The 21,924-nt window shown below is 58.4% G+C and overlaps 1 protein-coding gene across 6 annotated transcripts in view; it reads right to left on the bottom strand.

The window, feature by feature from the left end:
• Positions 1 to 11,268: 11,268 nt before the first annotated feature.
• PSD4 (pleckstrin and Sec7 domain containing 4) overlaps positions 11,269 to 21,924 on the bottom strand; it is a 35,004-nt gene continuing 24,348 nt past the window's right edge. For 5 of the 6 annotated variants that reach the window (XM_047068421.1, XM_047068420.1, XM_047068417.1 and 2 more), the window contains exons 6-17: positions 20,151 to 20,327; positions 19,649 to 19,729; positions 19,389 to 19,501; positions 19,089 to 19,147; positions 18,815 to 18,904; positions 17,733 to 17,776; positions 17,228 to 17,388; positions 16,214 to 16,284; positions 15,930 to 16,093; positions 15,246 to 15,390; positions 14,910 to 15,053; positions 11,269 to 13,534 (exon numbers count right to left, since the gene is read on the bottom strand). In XM_047068421.1, coding sequence (XP_046924377.1) covers positions 13,277 to 13,534; positions 14,910 to 15,053; positions 15,246 to 15,390; positions 15,930 to 16,093; positions 16,214 to 16,284; positions 17,228 to 17,388; positions 17,733 to 17,776; positions 18,815 to 18,904; positions 19,089 to 19,147; positions 19,389 to 19,501; positions 19,649 to 19,729; positions 20,151 to 20,327 — 1,507 coding nt within the window. In that variant the 3' untranslated portion in view covers positions 11,269 to 13,276. Of the gene's footprint in view, positions 13,535 to 14,909; positions 15,054 to 15,245; positions 15,391 to 15,447; positions 16,094 to 16,213; positions 16,285 to 17,227; positions 17,389 to 17,732; positions 17,777 to 18,814; positions 18,905 to 19,088; positions 19,148 to 19,388; positions 19,502 to 19,648; positions 19,730 to 20,150; positions 20,328 to 21,924 lie in introns of those variants that run through there. The other variant, XM_047068422.1, reaches the window with a different exon arrangement.

A 21,924-nucleotide genomic window follows, 5' to 3' on the forward strand; every position in this document is an offset into this window, starting at 1 on the left:
TCAACGCGCTCTGGCTGTCCTGGGCTGTAAGCACTTCTGTCCAGCCCGCACACCACAGCCGGGCGCGGAGGCTGTCCCCCCACAGCCCCGCTGACCGTCACCTGCAGCCTGCCCCACAGCCGAGGCTCTGGCCGTCCACCTCCTCCACTCGGCTTGCTTGGCTCTTTCCGCGCCTCCCTCCCGGCCACGGGCTGAGGGCCGGGTGGAGTCAGCCGGAAGCTCCACCTGGCGGTCAAGGGCCTGCCTTTCGCCTGCTGCTGAGAATGTGTGAGCACGCCCCAGGTTCTCCTCCGGTGGATCATTCCTTGCCAGCCAGTCGGCCTATTACAGCTTGAGACAGACGTTCCCCAGGGCCCCGGCTCCTGGGGAGTGAGCTGCAGCCCTTCCCCGGGGGCAGAATGAGGCAGAATTGCCGGGGACGCTTCCCTCTCCTCACAGCCCCTGCCAAGCCAGGTATGCAGCCTACAGCCCAAGCCCACAGCAACGGAAAAGACCCTGAGGCGACGCCCTGAAGCCAGCAATGGAGGTTCCCCCTCTGGCCCCCTCGCAGCCCTTGCCCCAGAAGCCTGACTGTAAATACTGTAAATGAAGCTCTGTTTGGGTCAAGCTTCCCTCTGTCCACCCCTAGACTTTGGCCTCTCAGTGAATTGTCTCCCTGCCATGTTGGGCTTTCTCTCCTTGACGCTTCTTTCTTTTTTTTTAAAGACAACCCACCATTACCACATAACTCAATAAACCATTACTCTTGGTCTCAGGCTTTGGGGTCAGCTGGGGAAGGAAGCACCCTGGGTCTGGGCTTTCTCCAGAGAACCCCAGAGCCCTGTGGACAGTGAACTCATGTTGGGTGGGGGGTGGGGGGTTGAAAGACCGTCTGATGCCCAGGAGCCCTGACTTGGCATTCTCCCTCTCCCTCTGTTAATAGATGTTTAACTCCGGGCAGCCACTTATCCTAAGCTTTGATTTCCACTGTGAGTGAATGTGAGATTAAAATGAGCACATGGCACGATGCCGGGCCAATCGTAGATTCCCCACAAGTAGTTGCTCCTGTTATTCACAGGAAGCCAGAGAATCAGCGGGAGGGTTGGTGAAGGTTCTGGGAACACTGTAAACCGGAGCCCAGGTAACCGCTCCCATGCGCCCTGCGGTGTGACAGGAGGGAGAAGACATTTCCCGGGCTCTACTGTGTGCAAGGCTCCGTGTGGAGGGCCTCCCATAAATTAAGCTGGGATTAGCCCCATTCGAGATTTGAGGAAACTGAGGCTCCGGCAAAATGAAATAACTTGCCCCAGGTGGGAAGTGGGGGTGGGGGCTGGGGTTCAATCAAGTCCTCTTGGAAAGACCGAGCAATGGGTGGCCCTGGGCGTGCAGGGCCAGGAGGGGGTAGGGAGGCCGCAGGGTAGACAATCCCTTTCTAAGAAGTTTTGGAGAACAAGGGTCACATAAAATGGTGACTGTAAGGGCTGTGCCCCCACGAGGGTGCTTGGCCTGTGGGGACCCTCTCCACCGGGGACACAGCAGGAACTATGGGCAGGGCTCTGTGTAGCACGGTGCCCAGGTGAATGCTGACGACAGGGCAGCACACGGAGGTTGTCGGAGAGGAAACTCCTCACCCACCAGGGACTCCAAGACTAGGAGGGCTGAGGCAGAGAGCTAGGCCTCTTGGCCCTAAAGAGAGGCCAAGGATGCTGGCCAAGGATGGCACGAGAGTAGAGCCACGGGACCCTCCCGCAGAGAAAACCCGTCTCCTCTTCTGAGGGGATCTGAGATGAGGCTCATTTTCCAAGAATGGCACTTGCCTCTAGCTATGAGCATGGAAGCAGGACTGAATCCCGTCGTATCTGAGGCTCCTCATCATCTCGAACCTCTGGGTCCCTGAGTGCCCTAAGACAGTGCCCCCCGACCTGGTTCCGAGATCACTTTGAGATGCATGGTGCCCCAAGGAGCCCGCAGACCGATTTTGCATTTGCAGACAGAACCCTCTCTGGGCACACTTGGTGCTCCTGGCAGGCCCTCCCAAATGACAAAGGGACTGGGGCTGTGCTTTTTTGCTGCAGGTAACCGTGGTTCTGAACTCCCCTCCCTTTCTCGGAGGTGAGCTGAGCGTCTCAGGGCACTGTGCTCAAAGCGGGTGTTGGCTAGTGTGTGGTGTGGGCCAACGGCCACGTGTCCTACTAGACAGTGCCTGTCCAGACGTTCGATCCACGGTCAAACCATGGTCCCCCTTTGGGTCTCAGAAAATAGAGTCGTTTCTGTATTGGGGGAAAGCGACGACTTGAGGTGCCCCAGCACTGGGGGCAGCGTTGGGAGAAGTTGGGGTGGCCCGGGCGGGGGTAAAGGATTGTGAGGAGGGAGGACACGCGGGAATGTGGGAAGCACCCGTGAGTAGCTGCGTGTGAGGGGGTCGGTTTGCCGGGGAGCAAGTTCAGGCCCTGGTTTCTGCGAAGACTTGTGGGAGTAGAGCGTGTGCGGAGGAGGATTTGAGGTGAGGCTTGGGCCTGAGCGGGCGAGAGAGGCACCCACCTGCCTCGCAACCAAAGCAATCCCAGTCACAGCCGGTGTGGGGAGGCCTCCTCAGCTTTCCAGGCAGCTCTCCCGGCTCCTGCTCCATCATTTCATCTTCACTCCATCCCCTTCAGTGACCCCCACCGCCCACCACACCTCCCCACACCCCCTCTGCCCCTCCTAGTGCAGCGGGGCCAGCCCAGGGTACCAGAAGCTCCGAGAGGTCTGAGTGGGCCAGGCAGCCCCCGCAGGCAGCTGAACAGCTTCCGGCTGAGACACAGAGCGGCTCAAAGCCCCCACCCCCAGGGCCACCAGGTGGAGCAGACAGAACCCCCCACTTTCTAAGGTGGGTTGGAGCTGTGTGGACGCTCCAGTCTGACCCCACAGCCTGCAGGGGTGAGGACAGGGGCGGCTGTGAGTCTTGCCTCCAAGGCCAGCCCCAGGCGGGTTCCAACCCCTCTCTCCCTTCTCCAATATCCTTGCCACGAGTTGTTAGCAAAGAAAGTGAATTTTCCGTCCCTCGCGTGCGGGCACGCGCTTCACCCTGGCAACAAGCTCAGGCAAGAGCAGTGGCCACAGTTTTCAGACAGGAAATAGGAGACCAGGGAAGTCGAGGCACTTGCTAGGGCTGCTGCTTTCCTGCCGGCCCGCGTCATTCTCCTGCTTCCCTCCCCCAATGCACACGTGTACCCACCTAGGTCCTCTTTAGGAGACTCCTGATGTCCTTGTCCTTTGGGGTGGGTGCAAGAGGAGGGGCCTAGAGACCACGATGCCCCTGGTCGGTGGGACTGAGCTTCAGGAGCAGAGGGAGGCCAAGGGGGATTGGGGGCCCCTGCCCGGCCCCCCTTCACTCCCTACTTAACTGTCCCCCCACCCCCACCCCCATCTTCCCTCATCCTCAGAAGACGTCCTAATCCTCCACATAGGCTTAGTCTTTGTTTATAAAGCTCATTCATATCAATTTTTGTCTCTGATTCTGAACATCAGCCCCATTTTGCACGTGGAGAAACTGAGAGCAAACGATTACTTGACTTTTTCAAGGTCATTCAAAGGAGCAGGGACCACAGCCCAACCCCTAATCTAAGGCCAACTCTGCATCCTAATCTAGGGCCTTGATACCTGGATGTGGCCAGGCTTCTGCAGAGACCTCAGGCGGCTTTTACTTTGTGGGGAGGGATGGCAGGCACGTGAGCACCCAGGGCACTTCCATGCTCTCCTGACAGGGCAAACAGTGCTGGATGGAAGGTCCAGAGGTCAGGCTACAGGCGGAGGTGGGTAGGACTGGGCCCAGGAGCACCGGGTTGACCCCGTTTCCGCTGTCCTTGGCCGTGAGTTTCTCTTCCGGCCATCCCTTGGCAGCTGCCGTCCTACCTTTAGGGTCACAAAGCACTTCCATCTATAGGGGATCTAACTGTTCCTCTGCCCGCAGTCCATGCGTCACCCTCCACAGGGAGTGACCAAGCTGAGTGACCATAGCTGTGATTCTTGTGGAGAACCCCGTCCCTCAACCTCTCTCACCTCTTTGTCCTGACATTTTTCATCTCTTAGTTTCTTATTCCAGTTCCTCCTCCGCTGGGTCCGGAGCAAAGGATTCCTTCCGCCCCCATTTGCGTCCCGCAGGCGTGTGGACACGTGAGAGAGGAAGTGACCGCTCGGGAAGGGCTTAGAGGTCCTGCGTCCTGCTCCACAAATGCCAGGACGCGCGTCTCTTCTCTCCATCTGCTTATCTTTTGGCTTCTTGTTCTTCTCATTACCTTCTTCTGTTCCTCTGGCTGTTTGGGGGACCGTGGGACACAGGCACGGAGGCCTTGTCTCCTGAAGGCAGACCCACCACATTCAACCCCGCCTCCACGTGCCCCAGCCCCTGGACGGAACCAGCCGCCTGGCCTTCTAAGAAGCCGGAGGAAGCGGGCAAGGCCGGTCCCCTCCGGGCCAGCATCCTCCCCTGGACGGCACCCTCTCTCCTGGTCTTGCAAAGCAGCAGAGGCCGCTGAGAGGCTGCCCGGAGATTTGGGGGTAGGGGCTCGGGGCCCGCGGGCGGCGGGAAGCGGGGCTCTGGGCGAGGGGAGAGGGGAAGCGGGGCCCTGCTCCCCCGCATCTGTGCCTGGTGGCAGCTGGCCAGGCTGTGGAGTGACTGCCTGCGGCTCTCCCAGGGAAATGTGATTTCCCCTTGAGTGAAGCGGACTGTGCAGTGTGGAAATTGGCTCTTTTCTGAGCGAGCGGCGGCTGTTCTGGAGTCGGGGCGGGCTGGGGCCCGCGGGAGGCCGCGCTGGCCCCCGGAGTGCGCCGGGAGCAGCCATGTGCTGAGAACTCATTAGGGATAAATCAAACTAGTACCAGCGTGAAGCCAACACCCTCCCCCCGCCGTGCCTCCGGCCCCCACCCGCTCCGAGACCCCCCACTTCCACGTCCTCCTCCCCCACAGCCAAGGCACCCTCCCCCGCGTGAGGGAGCCGGGCCCACCGGGCGCTCACAGTCACGCACACGGGCCCACAGCCCGCCGCCCAGGCCTCCTACGGGAGCCGCTGTTCATTTGCAAATAAATCTTTTTTTGTTTGGTTTTCGTTTGTTTGCCTTGGGGAGGGGGGCATTGTTAGCAAGCTTAACTTACGGCCCCGGGCCTTGCCCGGAGCTTGGACCGGGAAGTCACGTTCAGGCCTCCTATCTTCCCACCACCTCCAAGCCTGTGCCCCCCCACCCCTCCACCCTTCCATCCCCCGCCCCCCACCCCATCTCCTGGGAGGCCTCGGCTCCCCCACATATGCCCCCCTGGAGAGGAGAGCACCCCGCGGCCCCAGCCCAGGGAGTGTGGCCAGAACATTCCTTGGGCCCGATCTATCGATCGGCCTCCAGGGGATCTGCTGCCCCCGCGGGGAAAGAAATTGTCCCTGAAGGGGTGAGCTTGGTCTGAATGGAAACTCATTTCCCCACCAACGGAAAGAAGGGAAGAGGAAGAGAAAAGCTGAAGAAAGAAAGAAGGGCTGGTGAAACTAGCTGCCGATGCCAAGGAAAAGGGCTGCTCCGCCTGCCAGTGTAGACTGACTCTGGGGGGTACTGGAACCTGCTAGTTCTTGTCATCATAACGGGGCCCCTGGCCATCACCTCTGTTTCTCCCACCCCTCCCCCAGAGCGAGTGGCCAGTGGTGGAGCTAAGGAGCCCAGAGCTGGGGTGCGGGGCTCTGGCCCCTCCCCATCTCCTCCCCATTGGAGACCCCAGGGGAGGCCAGTTTCCTCAGCTGTAAAATGTGTGGCTTGGGCCGAGATGATGTCCGGCCCTAACATTGTGATTCAGTGGTTGCCTGGGTCAGTGAAAGGCATTACCGGCCTCATCTGACTGGTTCAGGTATGAAGCCCTCTTTCTTCCAAATTCCCCAGGTAATTTTCCACTGAACCCCATAGGAAGCACCATATTGCCGTATTTGGAATCGCGTCTCTGTTGGGTGGGGACGGGGTGGCTTCTGGTGCCCTACTCACCCAGGGGCCCCGTCTCAGCTGGAGGAACTAAGCCAGGCTTCAAAAGGATTCCAGGGCTGGGGCAGAAACCAGAGTGAGACTAATAGGCCACAGTTAACAGAGGCTGGGGCAAGAAAAGTCTGCTGAGCCCTCCCATCCATTGATTCATTCATTCATTTGGGAGTCTTTCCCGACCCACCTACTATGTGCCAGACTGTGACAGGCATCTACTGGAAAACAAGATGAATCCCATTGGATTACACCATCCCCCACCCCACCCCACCTCCCTCGGAACTTAGAACTGAGATTTTACTGAAAGCCACTACGACAGAACAAGGCGGGAAGGTGATGAAGGCCTTGAGAGAGGTGATGTGAAAGTGCCTTCAGGTTTCAGATATTTGCGAAATCCTCCCTGCCCCTGCCAGGCCTTTCCCTGGCATCCCTGTCTTCTCCAGGAAGCAGCCACTAGGAACACCAACTCAAACCCTGAACCCCCAGGGCCTAAAAGCCAAACCTCTCTTTCCAGAAAAGGGGTGTTCTCCTGTGCTTGTGTGTCCCCAGGAGGGATAAGGAGGGTGCTAGGTGAGGGGAGTGCAAAATGTAGGCCATCTTTCCCAAACACCCTCTCCCCGCACTCCAGCCTGGCCTGCCCCTAGCAGGGAGCCGGGACCTGAAGACCTGGGTCTTTCTCAGAGCGGCTTCTTCGTTCCTGCAGGACAAGGGGGCTCAGGTCCTAAACAGCTGGGCAGCTGTCCCTCCCAGTGCAGGCTTGGCTGGTCCCCCTTCTTCCCATCTCAATACGCCCCTGCTCAGCAGGCCGCCCCCCACCCAGCTCTCTGACCACAGCCTGGAAGAGCAGAAGGAAGAGGCCTTGAGGGTGGGAAACGAGGCACAGGAGAGGAGGGCGGGGAGAGGGTCCATAGGGATGGAGACCCCCTGGCTGTGGGTTCCAGGGCCTTGGGTTCTTCTTTCCCATAAGCTCCTGCTAAGTGGTGGTGGCAGTGTCAGCCATCTTGGGGGACAGGCCTCACATCCCTGATCCCTTCCCCCCATCACACTGCAGCCAAGCTCCCCTTGGAGGGTGGAGGGAGGGGCCTGTAGGGGCCGCAGCACAAGGATGGGGGGGGCGCCATAGGAGGGGGGAGCAGGTGCCTTCTCCCAGCAGCCGGCCCAGGGTGGGGGTTGGGTGGGGGTGGGCTGAGACCCAGGCCAAGGCTCAGGGCCCATCTGAGCATGTCGCCTGCTAAGGAGGAGCGGAGGCGGGGGAGGGGAGGGCGGGGAGGTGAATAAATAATAGGAAATAAAACTTCATGAAGCAGAAAATAAAAGGCAGATTATACAGATGTGGCAATTTGAAGGATCATTGCCTCTGTCCTCTTTTTAACTGCTGCATCTGGAGTTTTGAAGCGGCTTATCCTCTCCCTCCCTCTGCCAGGTCCCCGCCTGGCTGGAGGCCCCCACGGGGCCAAGGCACGAGTAGGGACAGCACCTCCAACGGCTCCGCCGGTGGCATTTCCTAGCACCACACGCTGCTGCCCAGCCTTGGCTGAGCCTGTGGGGCTGGGGCAGCGGGTGAAAGGGTGGGCGGGGTGTTTTGGGGGGAAGCCCCCCGAGCGAGGTGTGTCTGGAGCTGTGTTTGTGTGGGGAAGGGGCACGTCTGTAAGAGAGCAGGTGTGGATGAGGACAGGGTTGGTCATGAGGAGTGGGGACAGGGCAGGGATGCCAGGAAGGAACCTGGATGGTCAGGGACAGAGAGTATGAAGGGCACCCCTTGCGAAAAAGGGGCTTTGGCGGAAGGGTAGCTGGAGGGTGCAGTCTAAATCTCCCTATCTTCCTGCAGACAGCTTCTTTCTCCCTCTTCATCAAAATGCATTTGTTAAGCTTCAATTTGACACTGTGCCAGGTGCTGTATAAACAGACATGGTCCCTGCCCTTAAGGAATTTCCAGCCTAAGACACACACACACACACACACACACACTGACATTTTGTTTATTTTATTTTAAATATTAATGTATTCCTCACCTTGTTCCAGAGAGGATTCGAGACAGCTCACAGGAAATGCATGTAATAAATTAGGAAAATACAAATAAGAAATAAAGCATCAGGCCCACGGGAAATATACAAATAGTGGTCCTGGGCCACCGCAGTTGATCTGTAAGTGAGCCTCGAGCCCCTTGGTGGCCAGGTGGAAGGACTTTCACTCTTACCCGTCCTCGTTCGCAGAATGAGAGAGTCATCGCTTTTCTGTCCACGTACTTCCTCCAGACCCTGTCCGTGTCTCACCAGACGGAGACAAAGACATCAGGAAACCAGAAACTTCCACCTGACACTGCCGGTGAGGCAGAAGCCCATTTGGCTCAAATATCCTCATAATCCTGGTACGTTGCCTCTCAAATCAGCTGTCACAGAACTGTCACAGAATCATCACTAGAAACGGGAGTACATCTGTATGGAAACTTACCATCTCCAGGAAGATTGAGGGCCGCGTCCTGCACAGTTAGACCCCCGGGTCTGAAAAGCAGAACAGAGATCAGAGCTGAAGGCCGACATCACGAGGCTTTCCCAGAAGCTATCCTGAAGGCCTCCACAAGGTTGCACCTTGGGGGAAGGCTGACTTCGGGGGTGGGAGAAGCAAGTGGGAGAAAGACAGTAAAAGACCATGTAAGAAAGTAGGAGAGCCAGGAGAACACGGAGGCTGGAAGCCCAGGGAGGATACAGTTTCGAGATTTACACTTCTTGACTGTACGAGTTGGGCTCAGAGCAATGGAAACCAACATGCCCTGCTTCTACCCTTGGGAAGCCTACGTTCTACTGGGAGCGGAGACAGAAAGAAGAGGGCAGGGGATGAGAGGAGGGCAGGGGAAGGGAGACAGACTTAACTGGGGGAGCAGGGCTCAAGGAAGGTCCTGGAGGAGAAGGCCTCCGGATCGTTGGTTTCCTCCCCTTCCTGGGACTAGCAGTACTCAGAATTTCTCAGCCGCTGGTCCTAGTCCCCATCCTTTGGGGTGACACTACCTCACCACCACCCCCATCTCAGAAGGTGGACTCTGATTACCCTAGGCCCCTGACCCTAGTGATTGGCTCAGAGATGGGCACATGGCTCAAAGTGGGCAGCTCAGAGGGACTCTGTTCCTGGACTTGAGTTTGAACTTTCCAAGGAGCAGATAGTTTCTATGTGCTAGACGTGCACCAAGAAGGTGGTAGCTACAAGGGCCATCTTGCTATCATGAGTGCTGCTCCTGCCTCCTAGCCTGGGAGATGGAGCTCAGAAGAACAGAGGGCAGTGGGGGGCCTGCTCCGCGTGGAGCCCTAGCTCGAGCGTCATCTGACTGGATAGACGCTGTCCCTTTATGGGAGCCATTAAATGTCCTTTTTTTGCTAAAGCCTATTGGAGTTAAGATTTGTTGTTTGCAACTTCCAGGCAGAGGGAAAGTCAAGGCCTTGAATTGTAAGAGCAGAACCTAAGCAGGGCCCCAAGGAGGGGAGGGCACATGTGGTAAGACTGGCAAGGCCGCGTACTAATAGCTAACTTGCTAAGCTTTCCTTCTGTGCCAGGCATTGTTCTGAGATGTTTATGTGCATAATTATACTTATTCCTCACAAGGACCCTGTGAGGTACATGGTGTCATTATCCGCATTTGATAGAGAAGCAAACCAAAGCATATGAGGCCAAGTAACTGGCATGTGGTCAGAGAGCCACAAAAGGGACAGCTGGGACTCAACCCCGGGCAGTCTGACTCCAGGTCCCGGTTGCTGAGACCAGATTGCGCTGGGCCTCGTGCAGGGTCAGACAGGTCTGTGGGTCAGAGGTCGCTGAAAGGTGAGGGGCATGAAGGCTGAGAAGACATTGGATTTGACGATTGAGTGTCATCAGTGGTCCTTCTGGTGTGTCCCCATTTCACGGAAGGGTACAAAGGATGTTGGAAGTTGTTCGCAAGGCAAACAGATAAAGGTGTGAGCAAGCAGGCAGAGGCATCCAGAAAAGTTGGCAGAGGAGTGGTTATGGAGAGTGTGGCATTGAGGAGACCCAGAAGTACGTGCAAGTACGTGCCAGCGTGCATGTGGGGGTGGGGGACAAGGGAGGGAGAAGGACCAGATGTGGGACTGCCAGGCTGTCCTAAGTTTCCAGGCCTTTTTCTTTTTTAAACTCACAGAAAAGTTGCATAGTTATAGAGAATGTCCCCAGGCCGTATGCTGACCCTACTTATCAGCCTTATTCACTCATTTCATTTTCTTAAAGCCTTTTCCCAGGCTGGCTGCCCCCCAAACCACGAGGCTTTGCCTCTTCTGCTGGTAAAGCACACTCCTCTGCCGCATGCAAGGTCCCGTATGACCCGGCCTGGGCCCACCCTTATGGCCATGTTTCCCTCACCCTGGCTAATCCCAGTCCTCCAGCCCAGCTCCTTCCAACATAGCCCACCTGTCGTCTCCATCTGACTCTGGCCGCCAAAGGAAAGGACCCAAGCCTTGGACCTCAGTGGCCTTTCACTCTCTCCTGGTGCCCGGCAAACAACCAACAAATGGTTATCAGTAGAAAGCCACACAGAACAGAGATGCTGGGACACCAGGAAGAGATCACATCTGGGGTATCACCTGGGTCGCGGCGGGCCCCGGAGGCTGAGCCCCCCCCTAGAAGGGAGAGGAACCAAACTTCAGCCAGCCTCACGGAGCCTGAGCTCATCACCACGAACCTGTCTTTTCTGCAGAGACCCACCAAACCCACTTCCCAGGTGGGAAAGGAAGTGAGGGTGGACACAAGGTCAGACAGAGGCCCGTGCGTTGGATCTGCCCCACACCTCAGGATTGGGACTTGGAGCTCACTCAGTTTTCACTTTTGTAGGGACAGCTGTGTAGGGAACTCCAGGCTGCGCCCACACAGCTCCAGAAACCCTTTCCCTCTCCATCTGCAGGAAGATGTCAGAGTCCCAACCCTCGCTTGGCCAACTTCTCTACAAGGTGGGAGGCCCGGCCTGGACCACTGTGCGTGTAGGGAAGCGGGAGGTCCTGGTTCTGGTGATGGCCCCGGGGACATACAGACTAACTTCCTCTTCAAGGAGCAGTGCTCCGCAGCTGGGCCCCTGGGCTCCAGAAGCTTGAAAGACGCAAGCCCGCCCTCTCGTGGCCACATGTCAGAACTGCAGCCTAACCACCCAGTCTCCACCTCCCCAGGCCTCCAGGCCAAGCCGAGCCTACACAGCATTGACCAGGCAGGGCCCTGCAGTCTCGATCTCTCTGAAGGCTTCATGTTCCCCGGGGTGAAAGAGAGGCACCGGTTCTACCTGAGCGAAGGTGCATCGAAGGGCCACACATATGCACAAACGCAGGCACGCCTCTGCCTTTTATTCTGGTTTTAGAAATAAGGATACATGTTCAGTGAGGTCAAATAATCCACTCAAGGCCAAGCTTGTAAGCATCAGTCCCAGGGCAAGTCACATCCACCTGATGCTAGGTTTTCACCTATTAACTGCACATCAGTGACCCAGGCTGCTTTAAAAATACGTGTCCGTGACCCTGACCCAGACCTACTGAATCCGAATCCCTGAGCAAAGGGTGGGAATGGGTCTTTACCAGCAAGATAAAGTGTGGTTCTGTATGGACAGCAAGGAACCAGACCACAGGACTGTTACCTCCTGAGGCCAGAGACGTGTTCAAGTGATTTTGGAATCTGCTAGCACTGGCTCATAAGAAATGGTCAATAGTATTTGTGAAATGAATGCATGAATGAGTGGAATGAACAGATGATTCTGAGGTCCCCCCAGCGCTGACAGCCTATAAATGTGTGACTGCGTCCCACACACATGCACGCAGACCTACGCATTCACACGCAGACACGCTTAGGCACAGGTGTGTCCTAGGATGGCCCTCCCCTTCCTCACATAGGCACGCACACCTGCTTCTTTACTGGCCTGCGTTTAGTGTGTGCCCACTGGGTACCTGGCCCAGCCCTGGGCCCTGGCCAGACACCCCTCACAATCACCAGGGGCCAGCCCCACTTGGTAGAGTTCAGGTCCGGGGCTGGTGACAAGCGAGGACGGGAGGAGGCCCCCCCCCCCCCCCCCCCGCGGGAAGGCTGGAGAGGCAGCGCGTCAGCCAGCAGGCGGCAGACAGGCAGCAGAGGCCCCTCTTGGCCGGCGGCCTGCTCGCACACTTGGCTGAACAGAGACAATGGTGGCCCGCTCCTCCAGCCCAGCCTCCTTCCCGCAGGCAGAGCCCGAGGTCCCTGAGTGTCCGGAACCTCCCCCAGAGCCCAGCTGGGAGGCAGCCAGAGGGCAGCACAAGGGGACTTCCCAGGGAGGGCAGCAAAGCCCCCTGTGAGCTGGCAGGGGGGCAGAGGGTGCAGGAGGGGGAGGGGCCCAGAAGGGACCCTGGGGCCCCTCCTCAGGAATGAAATGCAAGGAATGGGGTGTGTGGGAGGGAGCCAGGCTTCCACTGGCCCTCACAGCCCTCAGACAAGCTCCTTCCGAGAGAGCCCCCAAGGGGTACAACACCACCTCTTGCCCCTCAGCGTCTCTCAGGTCCCAACCTGGAGAACCTCCTTCCCTACTCTGGGGAAACAAAGGCCCCTTGTTCCCAGGCCTCTCCACAGAGCTCTGGAGGCCCCAACCCCTTCTGGCCCTCACTGCCCACCATTGGCTCTGCTCCGATGATTAGCAATGGGGTGTGTGACGTGGGCCTGTCTCATTTGCCCCTGGTGCACGGATGCTTATCGGGGGGTAGGAGACAAAGGCCCAGGGTCCCAGAGTCAGCCTCACTGAGCTGAGTCCCTGCCCGAAAAGCCTACCTGTCAGGGGGTGGCACTGAGCAACCCTGCTCTCTGTCACCGGGGGCTGGCTGGGTTCTCCCAGGACCTCTCACAGCAGGTCACCTGATCCCCAGAGCAAGATCTTCCTCAGGACTATGGCTCCCCTAACTTGACTGCCCAGACGCTTCCTCTGCCCCAGCTTCTCTCTGGAAGCCCAGGGGTACTCCGATGCTCAAATGAGTGCTAAGCTGCCCCCAGGCCCAAGAAATGTGGCCACTCTGGATTGTGGAAGGGTAGAGAGTGACACGGGAGTGCAGCCAAACCCCGGACCTCCCTCCTCCCTCGGAAGTGACTGGGGACCAGGGCAGCTGGGGGCTGCCGTGGGGGTGGGCACAGCAGTTTGGGAAAGCTCCAGTGAACGCAGGAGGGAGCGAGGACCACAGGGGAACGGGGGTTGTCCTTCCGTGGGAAAGGGATAGGCCTCGTCCCCCACCACGGACCCACTGAAACAAGCCTCCTCCGTGGGGTCTCAGGTCCACCCCGAGCAGGGGCCAGAGTCTGGGTGGTGGCGTCGGCTTCACAGCTGATTGCGGTTCCTCTTGGGGATGATCTTCCGGTAAGTTCTGCGCTCTGAGATGTTGCGCTTCACCTTGGCCGTGGTGGGGGCCTCGTCCTGGTGCAGGGACGGGCTCGAGTGGGATTTCTTCAGGCTGGGCTTGGGCTCCTGAGTGCCTCCGGCTTCCCTCCCCAGCTGCTCTTCCCACAGGTCCAGGTCATCTGAGGGGTAGTGAAGACGGGCCACCAGCAGCTGCACGTATGTCTCGTAGCGGGTTTTCTGCAACACACGGGCCCCGCCACCTTAGCGCTTCCCTGGCTGCAGGGTAGGAGGAAGCTGGAATCTCGAGGGGCAGACAGCTCACACGTGTGAGGAAGAGGGCTAGACCAACAGCCAATGTCTGTCCCACGCTCCAGCAACCAGACTGCAGAACACAGCAGCCTCGCGTCCGAGCCCTGGGGTTACCTGGATAGTATCATCCGGACCCCCGCCAGCCCAGCCCTATTCTAACCGCCACCGCCTTGTAGGGCTGTAACTAACGTCTGCAGAACGTGTTACATCTCTGAGACACTAAAAGACCCATAACCCGCTAGGCCTGATCTGTGCAGCACGGCGCACAAACAGCTCACATCTGTACTGAAGCCTAATTGAGTCTGAATAGCATTTTAACAATTGGCATCTGGAGAGAGAGATGCTAACTACCCTTCATCTGTTTAACACTCCTGAGGCCTCCGTAACTAGCAGCCTTGGGATACAGGTCCCAGCGTACTAAGCGCGTTCCCGTCTTCCACCCCGCTGGACCCTCAGCCCAGCTCTGGGTGGCTGGGGGGCCCACGCATCATTGTCTCTGCTCTCTACAGAGGGGAGTGAGGTCTGGGGAGGGCCAGGGGCTTGGCTACGGGTTGCAGCTGGTCACAGGCAGGGACAGGGCAGGGTGAGGCCCAGTGTGCACAGCAGTGCCCCTCACCTACTCCTCGGGCATAGGGTCCCAGAAGGTGCACGGATGAGAGACCGTAGCAGAATCTGGGTGTAAGGTGGGGCGGGGGCGGGGGGGGGGGAGCCAGGGATAAGCCATTTTGGCATCGATCATTGGGCTAATATAAATGAGGCTCGGCCCTGACTGGAGCGGCACGTGAATTCATCATTTTCGGTCAAGTTGTTTAATCTCTCTTTGCCTCAGTTTCCTCATCTGTAAAGTCAGGACAACAGTCCCTACCTCAGAGTTGTCAGACAACTAAACAAGATAATAGAGGCAAGTAATACAAGCTCCATAAATACTGCCTATTAGTATTAGGTAGGTATTAGGGGAGATCATTGAACTGAAATCGTTTTTCCTTCTATTTAGGGAAAGCCAAATACAGTATACTCTTGGGTGAAAGAAAGTTATAAAAAGAACGTCCCCTGTGAGTGTTTCCGGACAGACAAGCAGCTGCTGGGTGCCCCCACGACAAGAAGTGAAGAGGTCTGAGGGCACGAGGACACGCACACTTCGCTCAAGCCCCTGCCCGCGCGGGTGCCTACAGGGCCTCCCTCCCTCCGCCAGGGCAGCCGGGGAAACTAAGGCTGCAAGGACGGATACAGCCACGAGAGGGCGGCAGAGGGCCCAACCGAGGGAGCGGGAGCGAGCCGGGAGGGCGGAGACTCGGCGCCTGACCTCATACTCCAGGTACTCCTTCCGCAAGCGGTACTCTTCCAGCTCTCGGCTGCGGCCGCGCCGCTCCGGTAAGTTCCTCTGCAGATCCAGCAGGTCATCGGAGGCAGCGTCCAGGCAGTTCTCGTGGGATCGATGCTGCTCCTCCTGGGAGCGGGAGGCAGAGGGGGAAGCTGTTTCTCCGCTCCCCTCCGTTCCCGAGCCCAGGTGCACAGCCCATCGCAAACCCCACTTCGTTCCCGGGCCCAGGTGCGCAGCCCCTCCCTCCCACCTCCCCTCTCGTCCCGCGTCCCGCGCAGCGCCCTTCCCCGCCGCACCCGGCCCTTCCGGGGGCTGTACCAGGGAGCTCTGCGCGGGGCCCACAGGCAGGATGGGCCTGACGAATCTGCGCTGGGAGCCCACCGCTGCGGGGAAGGGCGGCGCCGAGTGCGTGGCGGCGGCCAGGTTGATGCGCGCGATCCAGGAACTCATCTCCTTAGCAGTGCTGCGGGCAGAGGAGGCCGTGGGTCCCCAAGGTCACAGGGTCGGTCCCGCCCCTCCCCCCACACCCCCCCCCCAGCTTCCTGCGGTCTGCACAGTCTTCCAGGACTGCTTCAGGACCCAGCGCCTCAAGAAGCCAGAAGCGCTGCCACTGATCGAGGTGGCTGACCTCTGCTGGTGGTTTTAGTCATCCATCAAAGAGGAAAATCTGGGAAGGCAATAGATTTTAGACCAAATGTCCAAGCCAGTGCTCAGTTGCTAGAGGCTTCCTGGAATCCTCCGCTCGGAATTGGGAGGCTTGACCGGGACTTACACGCGGGAGGCAGATGCACTGGGGAAGCAGCCCGGGTCAGAAGAGGCCAGCAGGCAGCACCAGCCTCTGGGGCCGCCCTAGGACCCCTTCCAAAGGCTGCAGCATTCTCGGGCTTCCTGGTGAAGAAGGCCGCGCCCGCCGGTCCGGCCAGCAGCCATCAGAGGGTGAGCAAGGGATGGGGAGAGGAGAGCGGGGGCTTTGCTGCTGTCTGTCACCCCGGGAGGACTTACGGTGCCTGGAAGAGGTAGAGCCGCCAGTCGGCAGTCCGCAGCTGGAAGACGTGCGGCTTCTTGGTGTAATGGATGGCCGGGGTGGCCAGCGAGTGGTGCACCCCCACGGGCTCGTCCACCATCTGCCCCACCAAACTCTCCTCTGCAGGGCAGTGGTCCTCTCCCTGCCACGAGGCCCAGGGGCCCAGAAAAGAGGTTATCATCTGTTGCCCACCCTCCGAACCATCCTGGGCCTTTCCCTGTTCCCCCACCCTGCCCGTCAGGGGTGTGCACCCCGTTCCTACCTTCAGGAAGTAGAGAACCATCCCCCGAAGCAAGGTGTGGAACATCTTCCAGCCGCGCTTGCCCCACGGTGCTGCCCCAGGAGTACACAAAGGTGGGCGCCCCATCCAGACACGTAGACACACACGGCCCCCTCCCCCACCAACTCAGTCCCTGCCCAGGGTCCACGGAAACACGCAGCATAGCAACACAACAAAACACAGTCACAAGCAAGCATGCACCATGCCTCACGCCCAGGCAATCAACAAACAACAAACAACAAAAGAGATGTCCACGCTGGCCGCCCCCTCTCCGAACACTCCCACCCACGAGCACAGACCCACTAGACATCTTTCTGGTCCCATCCAGAGAGGCACAGGGACTCAGTCCTCAAGCAGAAGAAGGCCTGCTTCCCTAGAGTCGCCTCCCAGCCTGGCTCCGGTCCTGTCGCTGGCCTGCTCTAAAGCCTTCACCTGTCTGAGGGATGAGGCCAAATGCACCTCCTTCTGTGCTCTGTCACACACACCCCCATTCGGAGCAAACTGCGTCTACTCCTTTGTCTACGGGGAATGCCCTCTTGCCCTCCGTTCCTCCAAGGTTCAGCTCAGATACCATCATGTCCCAGAAGCCTGACCCGTCCCTGTCCCCCACATCTCATCCCCCAAACAAAACCAAAACCTAGCCCTTCTCCACACCCCCCACCCCCGGTATTTGATCTTACCCTCCCTACACCACTTACCAATCTCTACCTTTTATCCCAGACACCGATGTGTCTGTCTGACTTCCCCTCACCACAGGGACCCTGGAGGGCAGGGTCTGTCTTGTCCCCGCACCCCCACCCCCTGGCATCTTACATAGCGCCCAGCACACGGTCACCAGCAAGGAAAGAACACAGGCGCCGGTCCCTGACCTGTGCGATCTCTCCGCACACCCGCATGCATCAGCCGTGTCCTCAAGCAGAGCCACTGTAGTACGCACGCACACACTCTAGTTCAATGGCAGACGTAAGCCCCGCACAGCGACAGGGCAGCACTCACTCTTCTTGCCATCTGCATCATGATGCATCTTCCGGGCCAGGATGCCCTGCTTGTAGGTGGGTGCCATGGGGTTCTGGGCCAACTGCAGGAAGGGCTTGTTCATCTTGCCCGCAGCGGGAGACAGCTGGGCCTTCTCTGGTCCGGCTGCGTCTTCTTCGTCCCTGGACATCAGAGAATCAGGCTGGGGGTACTGGCCGGGCAAAGGCCACCAGGAGGCACCCATAGCCTCAGCACCCCCCACCCTCTCTCTCACTGGGGAGCCAGATCACCCAGGACCTCCCAAGAGGAGTCCTTCCAAGCCAGCTCATCCGTTCCTGTCATCCCCAGCCCCACCTCCAGGTGTGACCTGGGCTCCTCCACCTGCTTTGAAACTGGCCCTCACTCAGTGGGGGAGCACTGTCCGGGGCCTTGGGGCTCCTCCAACTCTCAGGTGGGCAGGTGGAGGGAGGACAGGCCCAGAGACGGGGAAGGGGTGGGGAGTGGGGGGAAGGGGGCTGTCACTTACACAGCCCATTCAAGCTTCTCACTTCGGATAGACCAGTAGAAGGCCTAGAAGAGAAGGCACACAGTGGGCAGGGAGCCTCGGCCTGTGGGGCCCAAACTCTACCTGGCATCGGTAGGACAAGGGCAGGCCGCAGTCGGCCTCATCCACCCCCAACACAGCTGCCCTTCCTTGAGCGGGAAGCTCATTCATGCATCCATGTACCCATGCAGGCGTGCAACCATTTACGGAGCCTTCACCGTGTGCCAGGCACCATGCCAGATGCTGGAGACAAGGTGAGCAAAGCAATCCTAGTCCCTACCTGAGCTTAGTGAGGCCTGAGCTAGTTCTCCTGAGAAGATGAATCATCCACATACCATCCCGCCCATGGGACACAGCAGGAACGGCTGACTGACGGGGGCAATAAATATACGGTGAACGAATGAATAAATGAGGTGCCGGAACATTGAAATGATATAACAAAGAGTATTCATGTCGATGCATCCTGCTTGCATGCCTCTGGAGCCCTGGCAATGCCTGGCACACAGCAAGGGTGCAAGAAATGTTCACCCCACAGACAAAAGAACCAGGGCCAACACTGCTTATGAAAAGCATGCTGTGTGCCTCGCCCCGCTCTGAGCACCTGACAACCTTTATTTCACTGTGATAACCACACCATAAAGTGGTTGCTACCCCAGGAGGAGCCCAAGTGGGCCAAGGGACAAGAATTCAAACCCTAGAACCTGTGGTTCCTAAGTCTTAGACTTCAAACTGCCCTTTGTTCGTTCAGAGGACCAAGAAGCCAGTGCTCCTCACATTCCCCAAGCCTCAGAATCGCCGGGAAGCCTAAGAGAACATTTTAGGGGCCCCAGCCCCAGAGATTCTAATTCAGTAGGTCCGAGGCAGGGAGCCTGTGAATTTCCACAAGCCGACAAATACCAAGGTGGTGCTGATGCGGCTGGCTAGGACCCACGCTTTGGGACCTTCCATACACAAGCCTGTCCTCCCAAAGATAATGCAGCAGAGGCAGGCCCAGGCTGGGAGGCCCTGGCACCATGAGCCCAGGAAGCGCCCCCCCACCCCGGCACCCTCCCTCCCCACCATACCTTCAGCAGCTCCTTGGGGAAGTTCCCGCCGTCACACAGGCCGTTCAGGTTGGTTATGAATTCTTGGCAAGTCATGCTCTTCCCAATGTTCTGTGGCCCATGCAGAGGAGGGGGACTGCTGGCACACACTCCTCACCCCAACAGAATAACCCCCCAGGCGGACACTCTGGAACGTTCTCCAGTTCTCCAGACCTACCTCCCCCGGGGCCCTTCCATGACTCCACCCCGGGCCTCTGGCCTCAACCCCCCTCTTCCGGCACCCCCGCCCTCTCACCTGTCCATGCAGGTCCGTGTTAAGGAGCATGACGGCACAGGTCAAGGTGTGTACAGAATCTGCTCCAGAGGGAGGTGAGTGCAGAGAAAGCTCATTGGAACCGGGACTCCCGCGTTTCCACCTGCCCATGCTGGGTGGGGTGACCCCCAAATGCTTCTCTGGTTCTCCACAGTCCCCCAGACACTCCCACCAGCAGCTACCCAGTGAACTCCTGAGTGGACCAGGGGACACTTCCATGCAACCCCCTCCCAGGCACCCCAGGACCCCCCTGCCCTGCCTTCAGGGCCAGCCCCTTCCTACCTGCAGAGGAGAAGACCCCAGGATTGCAGTAATGGAAGCGTTTGGAGAACTGGTAGAGGATTCGCTCCCGCTCCTGAGTCTCCCCACTGAGCACCAGGGCCTGCAGGAAGACCCTGGAAGGAGGGCCAGAGTCCAGCATGGAGGCCAGGCTGGGGCAGCCAGCAGGCGCCAGAGCCGGGGGGCAATCAAGATTCCAGCCCTCGCCAGTGCCGCCACCTCCCAGCCATCCCTCCGCCCCAGAGAGGGCCCGGGGGTCTTACCGGAGGGCGCGGTCCAGGCTCTGGCCTCCAAACTGGAAGAAGGACAAGTACTCCTCAGCCACCGCCCTGCTGAAGTCATTGCTGTGGACAGGAAATGGGCATGAAGCCTGCACTGGGGGTCGGGGCCCCAGGGCCTGCACACGTCCCAAGAGGACGAGGGGGCAAGGGGGCAGCAGGGCTCTGGTCTGCCACTGGCACCATCCAACATCGAGTGGGGAGGACACGAGGAGTTGGGTAGGGGAGACAAGGGGGCCGGTCCACTGGCTCTAAGCAGGGCTCAAGAGTATGGACAAGCGGTGACACGCGTGATGAAGAGGAAGAGGCAGGCAGGGCAAGGGGATGGGGGGGAGGCATGGATTGGGACAGGAATGACGGGATGAAGGTCAGCAGTGGGGCAGCAGGGACACAGGGACAGGAGGGGCGACCGGCGGATGGAGTCTACCAACCACTCCTCCCTCCCCTGACTTGACCTCCAGCCTTGCTCAGGCTCAAAGCCCCTTACTTCTTCTGTAGGTAGGCAGCCACTTCAGACTTCCGGAAGCCTTCCAGGTGATAGAGGCGAGAGGCCAAGTTCCAGGCCACCTTGTCGGTCCTGACACCATTCGCCAGCTTGTCTCCAGCCTGTGGCCTTTGGCCTTCCTCGGGGGACTGTGCTTGGGGCATGGGGCTCTCAGGAAGCCTGCAAAAGTCCAACAGAGTGCTCAGACTACCACGGGGGCTGGACAGGAAGGCGTATGGGGCAAGTGTCCCTACAGGTCAGTCCTGGAAGGGATGCTCAGAGTCCCTGCCCAGAGCCCAGCAGGCAAGCTAGAGCTCCAGGGCCTCACCGGGGAAAGAGGCAACGTCACAGCCTGCTTGGCCTGGCCTGGCCTGGCCTGGGCACCAGGAGAATCCAGCCTGCAAGGGCTGGAGTCAAGCTTAGCACCTGGCACTTTCTCGGGCAAACCACCAGGATGTTCTGAGCCTAGTTCATCTGAGGTGGCAGGTGTCCCCTTTGAAGACACCAGTGGTATTTAATCCATCCCCAGGAGGGATGGCATTTGTCTCTCCAAACCCCACCAGCCACTCATCTCCCTCACCTGTCCTGCCCTGCCCGTGTCGCCTCCGTGCCCTCTTCCCCCTGCCAGCCCCAGCCCCAGGCTTCACTCCTAGAGCTGGAGCCACGGAAGGCGCAAGGAGGAGGGAAGCACAGGAAGCCAGCCCGGCTTCAGGCACAACTACAGCTCGGGAGTCCAAGAGGCGGCTTCCGACCTCTCCCTTCTCACACCGGCAGTCCTGCGATAAAGGAAGCCGTCGCCACAGGAGCCCAGATGGTGAGCTGTCATTATCGCGAGCTTACAGGGGCCCAGGCAACCCCGACAGACTCAGGGAACACTCAGAGCCTGGCAGCTAGAACCCTGGAAGTCACCGAGCCCAGCCTCTCCCTGACTCCTCCGGTTCCCTGCAGTATGACAACCGGGGTGGGGGGGGGTGGGGAATCCTCGTGATGTGCCCACTCATTATCCACATGACCACGGTTAGGGGGCTGTACGGATGTTCACTCATCAGAACGTGAAAATGTTCACTGATCAGCCGGCCACTTATAAAATTAGGCTGCACTCGACAGCACTCTCTCCTTTAACACAAATGTCCATCTCTGGCTGCCCACCCCCCTTCCCGGGGCATGTCTTTGCTGCTCATTCCTCACTGCTTCCTGAGGCTTCTAACGCACCCAGCAAGGCGGGGCCAGCATAACAGAGACCCACTGAAAAGTGAAATTACAAATCTCGCCAAAAAAACGTTTAATTTCATGAAGTCCGTGTAAGTGATGCCAGAAGGTTCCAGGAATCGCATGGAAAGCCACTGACAAACAAGGAACTGGAGGATTTAGTCCACTGGACAACTGAAGAGAAGAAAAATAATGACACATTTGTCACACCTAAACAGAACTATGTGAATACCCAGCTGAGCAAGCCCTAAAATACGTTTATAGGAACGACCTAGTCGATTAGCGTTGTTACAATGGGGAGTTACTTTGGGGGTAGAAAAAATAAGGCAAATATGAACTGTCACAGGATTGACATGGGGCAATGCATCCTGCTTGCACTTAAATTGGACACTTTAAATGGGTGAATTGTATGGTATGTGAATTCTTTCTCAAAAAAGCTGTTATTAAAATAAATTAATTGAGGGGCGTGCTAGGTGGTTCAGTCGGTTAAGTGTCTGACTTCGGCTCAGGTCATGATCTCACAGTTCCTGAGTTCGAGCCCCGCCTCCAGCTCTGTGCTGATAGCTCA

Source organism: Lynx rufus, unplaced genomic scaffold, assembly GCF_022079265.1.
Source record: "Lynx rufus isolate CCGP_SWC_20201006 ecotype Redwood Valley unplaced genomic scaffold, mLynRuf1.p SCAF_8, whole genome shotgun sequence".
Taxonomy (NCBI): Eukaryota; Metazoa; Chordata; class Mammalia; order Carnivora; family Felidae; genus Lynx; species Lynx rufus.